The sequence below is a fragment of the Rhopalosiphum maidis genome, chromosome 1 (assembly GCF_003676215.2).
Source record: "Rhopalosiphum maidis isolate BTI-1 chromosome 1, ASM367621v3, whole genome shotgun sequence".
Taxonomy (NCBI): domain Eukaryota; kingdom Metazoa; phylum Arthropoda; class Insecta; order Hemiptera; family Aphididae; genus Rhopalosiphum; species Rhopalosiphum maidis.
The window spans coordinates 64710177-64724695 of NC_040877.1; the positions used below are offsets into that span (position 1 = coordinate 64710177).

Consider the following 14519-nt stretch of genomic DNA (forward strand, 5'->3'; position numbering starts at 1 on the left):
GAGAACACTTGGGTTTAACTACTATTTTGGTTTTTAATTGATGGCAGGCTATTTATTTTGTATTGAAGCTGGAGAATTTGTACGAGAATATTATTAATTTCTAATATTTAATATTAATTAATTACAAAATTAGGTTTTCAGTTGATCGTACAATACAGCTCAGAATAATTGTCAAATACAAATCGGAATATAGAGTTAATTTTATAAAATTTTTAAAAAAAATGTTGTCTGGCTGAATTAAGAATAATTATTACGTTATTTGCGTGAAACTATTGACAACCCGCGTGTTATTGAAATATTCAATTAATATTTTTTTTTTAAACTATTATTTCAGTAATATCCTTCGACTTAGTTTACTTAGAATTCGTTTACGTTTACGTTAATAATAAATTGTTCAAAATGAATGCAAGACACGTACTCAGCAAAAAAATTATTTTTTTTTTGATGAAAAAATATGTTCATTATAGAAAAATAAAATCGTTATATATATAAATAAATTATTATAAATTCGGTTGCCTATAATGCTAACAATGGGAACATTTAGCATAAGGATAAAAGCTAATTTTGATTTTCTGATTTGGTGTATAGATGATATCTCCGACATATCAATTTTACATCACTGTCCCGCCTAGAGTTGCATTTTTTCAATCGATTAACCGATTATATATTATTCGATAAAAATAATCTCTTATTCGAATAATCGATTAAATAATCGCACATCCCTAAACAAAATAAAGAGGTTATATATTGAAGTCATTAATCGGGATAAAAACTATCCTATCTTATGATAGAGATAAAATTACGTACATTGATCATAATTTCATCAAAATCGGTTGAGTAGTTTCAGAATGCATCCAGAACATGTATATGTATATGTATATGTATATTTATAGGTATACAATTTAGACGTTTATTTTAATTAGTAGATAACTCAGAGGTTTTTTAACTTAAGATTTTCATTTCATATTTATATATTCAGATAATGCAAAATAATATTTATCATTATTTAGTATCATAATTTTATGTAAAAACAATATAATATATATTTGCGGTAACGCCCCACGTAACAGAAATAAGATAGAGCGTTTTAAGGGACCACCTACTAAAAAAGAGATTAATTCTGCTAATCGTGGCTTTTTTTGAATATACCTACAATACCTAAAAATAATTCAATAATAATATTGCTTAAAGGATATAATATACGGAGTGAAAACTGAAGTTAACGGTTTGGACAAGAATAATGTTATATCTACTTCAGGCGATCTGCAGGCTGCTGGTTTAACAAATAGGCAAACAACGTTGTTAATAATATCACAGGAATAAGTTATATACATTAGGAGTACACACACTGTCTATTTGTATTAACAACAGTGCGTTTGTATTTCAACTGTAATTTTTTTCAATTTATTAATTTGTTATTTTAATTGTATTAAATGGATAACTTGCGTAATTCTATAAAAAGGCCATCAAGTTGTAAAAGTGTCAAAGAACAAAATTTATCTAAAGTTAATAATTAATATTTAACCGTATTATTTGTTCGATTAAGTAACTTTAAAAGTTTAAAATGTTACGAAATTTCAAATTTGTACTTACTGTTATAAATAACACGACACTGATAGAAATAAAGAAATTAACATTATATAATATTACTGAATCAATTGACAAATCTAAAAGAAAACATTTTGGTAACAGGTTTTTAAAAATTTAAACATAATGCTTAGTAAGAAAAATTTATAATTTTATCATAACTGTTGACAGTAATGTCGAATTAGTTTAATTTATTCACAATTTTATTGAAATTAAATATTACTTTTAAATTATGTAAAAAATTACCCAATTAGCTCGATTAAATTCACCACTAAATTCTAAATAATTAATAGTAATTTTTATGTTTGGGGATAATGTGGAATTGAATGAAGAACAAGAAATACAAGCTATGTCGCAAGTATCTGCGCATGTTAAAACAAAAATGCCTTCAGAAAAAACTGTTGATTTAAAAGATAATGTTGGTGAATATTGGAATGAGTTTTATTCTGTCCACCAAGAAAATTATGTATTATTAATATACGGTACATATAGATATTAATTAATATCATAAGCATAGCTAGTCCTATAAGTTAGGAGGGAGGGGGCTAAATACCTCAAAATGATTTATAGCAAATTTTTTTTTTAAAATTGATTATTATTTATTGTTTCTATTAATGTTTACAACTGATTTGAATGATTATGCATTTATATGAAACATTATATTTTTTATATTGCAGGCAAAAATAAAGTTAATAAAAATATGTTTGTATTTGTTATTATGTGCACATACATTTACCAAAATATTCTGGGGGGGGAGCCGAAGCCCACCCAAGCCCCCCCTCTAGTTACGCCTATGATTGCTATTCTTTTGATCACTCTAAAGTGGTTATTGATTTATTTGAAAATTAATTTTTATACTTATGAAATTCAATAATGATTTTATAAAATATGTATAAATTACCTTTTCTATATTAGTATATTTACAAAGATCTATGTATTACAATTTAAATCATTTTACTTTTTTTATATATATATTTTAATTCCATCATCAAATTTCCTATGAATTTATTTTTATTTTTATCTTATGTAATAATATGTATATTATCAGTTATCTAGTAAGTATACTTCTTTGTGGTTAAGTTTTAATTGTTCTGAGAATATATAATTTTAACTTCCTGTTATATGCTAAAATATATTAGGGTGTCAATAATAAGTATTTGTTTGTCGTGATTATGGAATGGTAATTGATTGTTGCTTCTAAAATTGATAAATTATTATATTTTTAGTTTGTATTTATTTACTCAATATACATTGTGTTTGCATTTATATTTAATGTAAATCGAATAATTTTTCAATCTATTTTTAACAATTATTTTATTCTTAGGTTTTTTAATAACAGATGGTGGTTATTTACTGAACTTTTAGAAATAACTCCACTTCAAAATGAAAAGCCAAGAGCTATATTAGAAGTGGGACGTGGAGTTGGAAATTCAGTCTTTCCTATATCACACTGTGCAGAGAGCAATATACATGTTTACTGTTGTGATTTTTCTTCAAATGCCATAAAAATCCTAAAAAAAAATTCAGAATATAACAAAGAACATTGTACAGCATTTTTATGTGATATAACTAATGATGAATGGAATGCTCCATTTGCTTTGGAGAATTTGGATGTTATAGTATTGGTGTTTGTTCTTTCTGCTATGCAACCTGAAAAGTGTGATATAATATATATATATATATATATATTGAGTTAAAGAAATATTCTAGTATACTTTTTATAATTTGAAATTATTATGTTGCAAATTAAAACAAGTAGTGGGTAACTTTATAAGTACTTGAAACCAGGAGGTATGGTATTGTTTCGCGATTATGGTAGACATGGCACAGCTAACATTTAAAAAAGGGAGGTGCATATCAGAAAATTACTATAGTAGAGGTGATGAAACATTGATATACTTTTTTACTCAAGGTATAGTTACAATTATTAAAATATTTGGAATTATTTTTGCAAGAAATATAAATCTGTTATTAATCTTATGTCTTGACCTGAATTATATATTTTTAACATTGTAATTGCGGTTGAAACCAAAATATTAAAACACAGTCTTAAAAAAGTCTTAACTTCAAAACCTGAACTGTTAAAATAAATATTGGTTTTAATTACTGCTACTTAACTGTTATTATTGCATTCAATATTAATTATTAGAGTTTAAAATGGGGTTTTTAAGCATTGCAATGTTTTTATGTTTTAACAGTTTTATAATTTATTCTTTCCCAATATGTTATTAAAATAAACAATTTTCTTAATATTTTAGACGATGTTCAGCAATTTTTCCTAGAAGCAGGCTTTGAACAAGTTCAAAATATTGTTAATATTGTTTATCGTCGTATGCAAGTAAATAGAGGTAAACAGTTAAAAATGTATCGTGTTTGGATTCAATGTAAATATAAGAAATCAATTTTGTTATAAGTCTTAAATATATTATACTTGTCAAAAAAATGTTTTAAAACTTTATTTCATATTAATTCCTATTCTCTTTACGTAACACTAAATGCCAGTGATTATTAAAAAAAAATTTTTAATTTTGAAAAACACATCAAGATGCAAGAATAGTAGAATATTTGAAATAAATATTGTATACTTTTCCCTAATTGTATTTGTTCATATTGATCATGTGAAACATATCAAACTACAAATATATGATTAAGGTTTTTAAAATGCACAAACATTTAAATGTTTTATGAAATATTCTTAACTTTTGTCTTTGTACGTTGGGACATACACTTTACTTCAAAAGAAAAGACACTAATTCTATACAAAACAAATAATAATCATGAATAGAGCGCGAATTTGTATGCACTAAAAGGTATGAAAATGTGCCATATCATATGTAGTCTAAATTGTAGAAATATGCAATAAAATTTCAATTACTTACATAAAAAACTTGTATATTTAATAAACATTGTAAAAAAAAAGAAATTATAAAATATATTTTTTTATATTTTATTTATTATTAAAATGATTACCAATGCAATTCTAACTTTTCTTCTATAAAGCTGTAACTTTTCTATCAACATATTTTTAAATACGAAATAAGACCGTTCGATGTCAACCGAAGTGGTTGAGGCATAAAGCATATATAAAGCAACATATATACATATATGTATATTGTATACATAGTTAAATATAGTAATATCTTAAATTTTTCTTTTATTTCATCAATTATTAAAATGCTTTCATGTATTTTGAGTTTCTAGTTTCTTTATTGCTATCACTAAAAATTGCAAATGAATAGATATAAAATGTTAATTCATTGACAACAGTACTATTTTCAATTAAATTTAGAATGTTTTTAATTTTTAACTACATGACAAAATTTTATTTTATACTTTATTTTTTAAATTTGACTTAAATTCAATGCAGTATATTTTGAATTTTATAAAAATATGCAATAACCATTAAATATACAGAAATAATATGCAAAAAATAATATTTTTGTAGACTTCAAACCATTATAATTCGTAAAGATTTCTGACAAAAATTCAAAAATCTGTAAAGGAAAAAATACGCAATTGCATAGAAATTTGCGTTCTAGTTATGAATAATGAAGTTTGTCCGTATTTTTCTTCACTAACACCATTGTAATCTATTTTTGAATTTTATTGATTATAAAATCACGAAAAAAAAATGGAGTTACTTATGGAATATAAATAATTCATTTTATATTACTGGTTGCATAATAGTACATAAACTTGCCATATGATAAACAGTTTTCTTTATTATTATAATGCATACATTTTTGAATTTTTATAATTTGATAACTGTATTAAAGACAAAAATTTAAATGAAATAAAAATTCATATTATACTCGTAAATGGTAAAATTAATAATTGTCCATGTTGCGCTTGTTTATAAAACTGAATACACAAAATATTTCGAGATTACTGTTGAATGTTGATCAACACTTAAAATGGAACACTTACATAAATTAAATTTAAATTAAATTATGAAAATTGCGCTATCTCTTTATTAACACAAGAAAATTCCTAAATATTCAAGTCTTAGGTATGATCTATTTTTTGCACAGTCTATTCTAAAATATGGTCTAGCTACTTATTGGGATGGTTGGTCTAGGAACTATAGCAAGTAATAAAATACTGATAGCTCAAAAAAGCATTATAAACATAATTTTAAATAAATCCAAATTATATTCCTCAGTTAAACTATTTAAATAATTAAGTTTTCGTTATTCAACAATTATTTTACAGAAACGCTTTGTATGTGTATTTTACACATAAATTTAATTTATTAATACATTTCAAATTCAGACCCATATATTACATATTATAATACACGTCAAAAAAATAATTTAGATATTTCTACTGTCCAAACATTAAATCAAGTCGATGTTTTTCACACGTAGGAAATAACATAATAAATAAAGTTCCATCACAAAATCTTATATTAAATACAAACAATCTATTAAAATATGGTTAATCAATAACCTTAACAACCTATTATAGCTTCTAAAGTTCTACAGTTTATGTTATGTGGTCCGAATAATAGTATGACATTGTAATTATTTCTATTTTTATTCTTATGCCATCATTTGTATTACTATTATACCTTTTATATTGTGCCTAAAATTTATATAAATGTTTATTTACCTATTTTTATTAGTACTTCAACTCCTTAAGGGGGGAAATACGTTTGGGCGCATTTACCCAAAACAGAATACTTTAAGGCGTAAGTCCATACAACGCTAGGGCATAATATTTCTATTCGTAATAGCACGTTTGGGCACATATATTTTTTGCATATATTAATATATTATACTAAATCTGAGCTTATTAGCTTTACACAGATGACACCACGAGGAAGTTGGCTCAATAGTCTTCCGAAAATATTTAAAGATTTTTTTTTAATGTCCTAATTTAATTTTGTATCTTACTAGTTTATTATTTATTAATATTATTGTATATTATTATCTTTTCTATAAATAATTAATTTTTTACACGACGACTGTAAACTATCGAACGATAAACGGCGAACATATGACTTATTATCTGTATTATCAGATAAATATCTATAGCTATATTTGATGCGCTATTCCAATAATTAAGATATGGTCTGTAGATCAAACATGAAACGATTGAGTACTTAACATTAGATAAGATTACACTAGACTTTCGATTACTAGTTACAATATTCAATATTGTGCCGGAGATGTTCTCATAAATGCGCCCAAACGTGTTAAGCCCACCGATTAAAGGATATCCTTAGTGGTGAGTTGGGCCACCAAACTCTACATATTTTATTATATCATTATATTAATTAGTCTGGTCTATGAATAAATGTTATTATTAAATTTAAATTATATTATCAAACTACTGCAAAGCTCAAATCACTTATATTTCAAATTTGTTTTTTTTGTTAGTAAAACATTGGAAAGATTTAATAATTTTATAATGATTTAAAATTAGACGGTTAAATTTATACTACGTACATATTGTTTAATATTATGTATGTTGTTTATAATAGAATATTCACTGTGTACATAGCTTGTCTAATTCTTTATCCTTCATATTAATAATATGATATTATTTTTCTATTTTTTTTTTTTATTTCTCATAATTTTTTAATGCTCTGTATAGTGTATACTGTTTACCCACTTATCAGATTTTTTAACCTAGTATTATGGTTCCACCATTGGTGACCTCCCCACACATGCCTCCTTATTCCTTACCACTATCAAACTTGTTTATTGTAATCATTGTTTATTACACATACTTTATACTATCATATTTTAAATAAATTTAAAAACAATTTACAACCCATACATATATAATTATTTTTAGAAGAATATTAAAATAATTATCACAGATATGATATGGTAAACGTAAACATACCATTATTATTGTTTTTACTCTTTTTGTTTTTATTACAATAATAACGTCTTTCTGCAATTTTTTTAATATTAATTATTATGAATATAGCTGTACGTCCATAGTTCCATACTAACTATCTAATTTACATTCACTAACAACACAAATAATAGTATGATAATAATATACAATTTAAAATAATTGACTATTTTTAAAAACTATATAAAAATGTATTTAGGTAGGTACAGTTCTATAATGTCTTGGGTTTCCCAAAAATATTCTAAATAAAGACTAATTTAAAAATAATTATGTATAATTACACATAAAAATCATATGCTTGTGGGTAGATGCCAATTGGTAATTATTTATTAATTGAATCGTTTCAATTTTCAAGGTCCTACATATAAAAACAAAATTTTTTTGGTAAAACTTTCAGTTCATTGCTCACAGTTCACAGTGTTCACACGGTAAAACAAATTTTATCACCGAGTAATTACTGAAGTACAAAATGCAAAAAATCGTAATATTTTCTGTAAGTATAATTTTTGAAAAATATTACAAGTAGGTTAGTTATAAATATATAGAATGTTAATATAATATATATTTTATATATATTTTTTATGTAATAATGTAATATGTCTTTATAAACCAACTCTATAAAAATAAAAGCAATATTGACAATTCTATTATAGTATACAGTGCCGAGTATACACGACTAAAAAAATACATTTGTTCACTTCACAAATCACAAATAAATTAATGACAAATATTAAAACTATTAAACCAAATCTTATAATATTGCAAAAAAAAAAAATACCTGTGTTTATAATTTACTATGTATTATATTATCTGTGTAGTTTTAAATTTAAATAAAATTATGTATTCATATCTAATTGACAATGGCTAATTGTAATCTTAAAATAAAAAAAAATATGTATATCAACAAAATTATTACTTAAAATATAAGCGAGTGAGTATCGATCTGCTGTACATTAGATGCTGAAAGAGTCACTATTAAACTGACCCATAATGAATGTGTTCAATTTGAATTCAATGATATTCTATTGTACTTACACGAAAAACGATTCTGAGCGGAAACGGTCTATCCTTTATTACCAAATAAATGTTAATAATATTTTTTCTTGATTATTTAGTTATTGAAGTAACTTATTTTACTTTTAGTATTACAGTACATTGATAAAAATTTTTCCTAATTTGAATTTATTATATTATTAACATTTAATTATTATAAAATTATAATAATATATATTTATACAATATTAAATAAACTTATAAGTTTTAAAATTTAATAATATCTTTCTGTAAATACCGTAAAACATTAAAAATAGAATCATAGTATAAATAGATATCAAAAAATAAATAAAAAAATACCATTATGTATAATTAAAGTTCATAATAATATAATATAAATAATAATAAAAATAATGTTTTTAAATTATAACAAAAAAAAACATCGTTATTTATTGTTCAAATAAGTAATTTCGTCCAAATTTAAACTTAAAATAATTGCATTTATGTACTTTTTAAATTTTATGATTTTAGTATAAACTATTTATCAGGAGTTTTGTATTAAATTGTCAAAACTTATATATAAAACGAAGTCTTAATAAATTTATAACTACAAAATAATTTGCAATTTTTTCTTATTTTGACAAATTACTATAGTCGACATTCTAACTTCAAATGCATATAAAAATAATTAAATTGATGAATTTTTAATATTTTTATGCAAATATAAAAACAATTTATATGGGATCGTGTATAAAAATTTTAAAAATTTTGACTCAGTGAATATTTTTTTATCGATAATTATAGAAAAAAACTAAAAAAATTTCAAACTTTAAAATGATTTATTTATCTCCTATGTAAATATTACTTGTGTTGAAAATAAAAAGTTATACAATATAAATTTGAATATAAGTATTGCATAAATATAATATATTATTGGTCATAATATACGGATTTGATAATAAAAATAAAAATACGCTGTTTAGGAATGCTCAGAAAAACAAAATTTAAATAAAATAAAATAAACATAATAACAGCATCTATTACAATAGAAGTATAAAGCAGTAAGTACTTTTTCCGATTTCCAATTTATAGAAATTTTGAGCAATATGTTTGAAACTCATATTATACTAATTTAAATAAATTACGAACATGACTATAATATGATAAGATAATATATATTATTATAAAGACTGAGTAAATTGTTTGGAACTCATCTGGTTTCACTCACCACAGTACAAAAAACAGTGACGAACAAGTTAAAAAAAATTATAGGCAGGTAATTCCAGAATATAAATAATACATATTATATTAGCTATATATTATTATTTTTTTTATTTTTTTTTTAAGTTTCTAGAATTTTAGTAAGAAAAAATTTATAAATTAAATAATTTTTATACTTCTATTATACTTCTTCTAATTCCCAAGGGAAAATTCCTGAAATGTGTATGAAATTGAGTCTTTAATTCTTACTAATGAAAAAGATCTGTAATATCTTTGAAAATGTATCTTATTTAAAAAATAATTATTTGATGAAAAATTCAAGTTAACACAAAAAATTACTATGAAATCGAATTTTTCGAAAACTAATTTTGCATAAGTATTCCTTTTTAGTAATTTTTTTTTACTCCTAATATTTTAAAAAGTACTAGGATATTTCAATTTTGATCCTCAAAATTTGGTCTACTCAGAATCGAAATTGGGGTTTAGTTGAATATTCTGTTTCTGTGTGGTTTTGATCCGGCCCAAAAATTTCTGTGGTTCAACATACTGGATCCTGAGGTTTTCATCATTTTTGTATAATATATATCATATACTAATTATATATTTACCATTTTCAGATAATTACTGTACTATTAGTATTGCACCCAGTGTGGTGTGATCGTGAAGACTTTGAAGATAACCGTAATAGACACTGGTCTCATCACTCTCATCCAAGACCATCGGAACCATCGCCCGGTGATATACTATTTGGCGAAGATTATGGATGGATATACCACAGTGACGAGGGTTTCTGGTATCATCCAGAATCCATTTGGAGGTGGCATCCAAATTATGGATGGAGACAGTACTCTCAAGGCAACAACAATGATAACTATAATGAACGCTTTTACCGTTGATCATATTATACAGAACCATAGTTAAGCCAGAACTTATATGTCCAAATAGAATCTATATAATATTTCTTTAATAAATTCTTTCTTACATCTGAATCTCTATTACGGTTTTAAAAACTGTGAAATCATTATTAATAAATGTATTTAGTTATATATCATCACACTCCGGTAATTCAACTTATACGACTTCTTACAGACAATACATTTACCACTAAATATACTTATTTACAGTAAATCTTATACTTTCTACTAGATTAATTGATACTATTATGTAATCATACAGGCTGCAGTAAAAAATAAATAAAAAAATATGGCTGTGCTAAAATTACAAAAAAAAAAAATTGAAAGAGATACCTAATGAGAAGTGGTAAATAAAGTACTTATCAATGATATTTTATTATTATAAAATAATTAATAATTTTGTGCCAAAATATTACCTACTTATACTCGTATACATGTTCTAAATTCCTAAATAGTATTCTATTATCATGTGTGTGTTCAACTGGCAACTACCAATCATTGACGATAGGCTACAAACCTACTCCTAAAAAACAGTTGATGCAACATAACATACATTAGGAAAATATAAAAAATTCTATACAAAACTTGAATTATTTAAAAAGAACTTTACTTTTCGAAAATAAATGTTTTAAATTTTAAGTTATATTTGAATACTATTAATTACATAGTATTAATAAAATATTAATTACCAATAAGGTATATCACGTGATATTATAATATATTCAGTAGATAGAGCTGATAGACCACTAAAACTTTACAAAAAGCCATTTTTAAATAATTACTTAAACATTACGTGGGCTGGATTGTCCTTTACATTTCTCTAACCTTTTTATTTCCTTTTACAAATTATAAAAATTATAAATTTTAAAATGTAGCGCTGGTGACAGTATTTTCTTAATACTAGTAACTAATCAATATCAGTTATAAAATGCGTGCCAATCCAAATAAAAATAATGTAGTGAGCCGATCTCGGTGAAGATAGCTCAGCACGATTTAACGACGAAGTCCACTTTGTCGTAGATCTGCTTCAAATAGCGTTATAAGTTTGAAGTAAATAAACGACACGTTTTGTTTAAAGTTTTAAGAAATAATATTTATTTACAAAGCCAACCCGATAGGTTGTCAAATGTAGTATAACACCAGCGGTCCATGCGTAATTGTAGTCAAACTATATCTAATTTAATAATGAAGCTACAACCCTTTTTATACAAAAATATATGGGGGTAGTCCCTAAAAATATTGGTACGTGTCATGAAAAATAGGAAATTCATCTATAAGTTTCTATTTCGTGTTTACCAACACCAACTATCTAAATACATAAATTAATAATCAAAATCTATATAATATGATCTAATAATATAGTAATTATAGGTAATAAATCTAATAAATACAAAAACACGAATCTAATCAGCTCAAGGTAATAATAACAAGGAAAAAAGTCAGATCACTACAATAATAAATTATGAAAAGTAGACCAAATATTTTTTTGAAATAAATCCTATGGACACGATTGTTTTGTTTTACCTTGTGTACATAAATTATGCAATTATTGGTTAAGTATCGTCTTTATTTGTACATTTTTATTCCGGTTCAATAGCTATGTGATGTAAGTATCGAATTTCAAACTATCAACTTATTTTCACATTTCTAATAATAAAATCATGTTTTTGTAATTTAATACTCAAAGTGAAATGAAATGAATAAGTAATTACTTATTAGTTTTATAATAAGTACAATAATTTAATTGTTTATTATAATTTTAAAAATATTTCGAGTTACCAAAAAATTAAATTTTAAAGCTATTAAATAGTGATGATTTCTAACATAACCATTCGTGAAAATGTTTTAATTTATACCAAATTAGATATTTTGTATTTTACTAAAAACAGTAAACATTTTTATCTATATAGGAATCATTTTTGAAAATATGTTTGTCATAATCCATCCCCCTTCCAAAATATGCCCATAAAGAAAAGACTAAATATCCTAAATTAATTTTGACTTTCTAACCTAAATATTGATCTTTACTACTTTTAAAAATCAGAACAAATTTATTTTTAATGTTGATTTTGAATTTTATATAACTGGTGAAAAATTATAAAGAAACATATTTATGTAGAAAATATTAAATAAAATATACTTAATTATTAATCATCGAGGTTTCAAACTACAGCATATCCAATATTTGAATTAGTTCACAGTACCGCAGAGTATTAATTAAATCTCATTTTGTATTTTGGATTATAAATATGAGTTCTTGTTCTTGTGGAAACGTATGTAGTGTAGAATTTGTTACTAATATTTTTAATCCATCTCAGTCGTCAATATAAATATTATAAAATTTGTATCTTAATAAAAAGTGTAGTTTATGAATATGTTATTCATATGCATATTAATATAATTTTATTTAGTTTACTGAAAAAAACTATATTTCATGACTATTTTTTACCATCGCACATTGTTTAAAAGAAACAATGTATTACCGTGTTTTTTTTCTTCTTTCCCAGGCCTTTTATGAATAGGAACCTTTTATAATTCTTAGTCGCGGCACATAGTCACGGCCGTGGGTTGATATAACCCCATTTTTTTATAAATGTTAATGAATATTATTACTACTTATTGCATTAAAATATACAGGAGGCTTAAAATTAAAGATAGATAAATACCCACGCTGACAACATTTTACACATCGATTATAATCCTAATAAACAATATTTTTTATGCCTACTACTAAATTATTATTCTTAATCCGTTTTATAAAACGATATTTTGTATTTTTATGTTAGGTATTGAGAATATATGATAACATATTTTTAAAAACATTATAGACATCATCATTGTGACATTATATAATTTAAGTTCTAACTACTGTTATCACATTTTCCAATGGTACCAATACTCACTACCTATATACATTTAATGTAACTACACATATTGCATAACATGTCTAATGTTTGAAAACGAAAACAATTACAACGAAGATAATTTAAATACAATAATTGGATTTTATTAATATCACTAAAAATATTGTACTGTTCAATTATAAAGCGTTCACCTTGTGCATACATCCGTTTTTTTATTTTTTACCACGGTGGTTGTTGAATGTACACACATGCGTTTTTGTTGTGATGGCTTCACGTCTGACGGGCGGCAGTCGCCGTATATTGTCATTTCGTGAATTCAGTCGCAGTAAGCAAGGCGGTTTCTGCGTATTTAGTGTAGCCAAAATAGGTGTAACAAATTAGTGCAACTAAGTGTACTCGTTTACTGATTCGAAAATCAATTTCGTACTTCTTTTGCCCATTTTTCGGTAATTCCATGTACGTTTTCGACAAAAAAAACGGACGTCTGCGCCGAGTCTTGAATCAACCAGTCAACAATCGGCATTTAAGACCCAGCAGTTTTTACATAATATTTCAGCGTACATATAGTATCCAAAGCTAAATATATATGCATATACTTGGGAATAATTACGCAAATTGAATGGGTGGATGGGTGAGATAATATTAGTGGAATATAAATGTATAATATGACATTCGCACATTTAACGCAAACGTATAGCGGCGAACGTACTGAAGGATTACCCAAATGTTTTTTGAGCAATGTATTTTTTATTAACTTGGTATATATATGTATATATAGTTCATTCATATACATTTATCCGGAGCGGCAGCGTGTCGTATTATATATTATAATTGTCTACAAATCTGTACAGTGTGCAGTGGTCTGGGAGAAATAATAAGGCACCGGCTCGGTAAACGCGTTAGGGTGTTGTTGTTATTATTAATTCTCCGGACATCTATACGAATGACGATGGATAGTGTAATTATTCCCAATGCACACTCTTACCAAGATAGGATTTCCACATCATCTGCAGCAGATCGGTGCCGCACTTACACTACATTAGATATACGTACACACTACACGTATAATATA

The 14519-nt window shown here is 24.8% G+C and overlaps 2 protein-coding genes across 2 annotated transcripts; both read left to right on the forward strand.

Annotated features, from left to right (window-relative positions):
• Positions 1 to 1564: 1564 nt before the first annotated feature.
• Positions 1565 to 3988, forward strand: LOC113550439 (methyltransferase-like protein 2; the record flags this gene model as incomplete). The annotated part of the gene is given in 7 exon segments (XM_026952264.1): positions 1565 to 1701; positions 1703 to 1719; positions 1896 to 2049; positions 2912 to 3264; positions 3355 to 3403; positions 3405 to 3499; positions 3846 to 3988. Coding segments are annotated over 7 exon segments (948 nt in total), but the record flags the coding sequence as incomplete, so codon positions are not given.
• Positions 3989 to 7849: 3861 nt separating this feature from the next.
• On the forward strand, positions 7850 to 10720 carry LOC113549369. The gene is made up of 2 exons (XM_026950639.1): positions 7850 to 7948; positions 10287 to 10720. Exons 1-2 carry the CDS (start codon positions 7925 to 7927, stop codon positions 10563 to 10565), a joined length of 303 nt encoding a protein of 100 aa, XP_026806440.1. The 5' UTR covers positions 7850 to 7924; the 3' UTR covers positions 10566 to 10720.
• The last annotated feature ends 3799 nt before the right edge of the window (positions 10721 to 14519 follow it).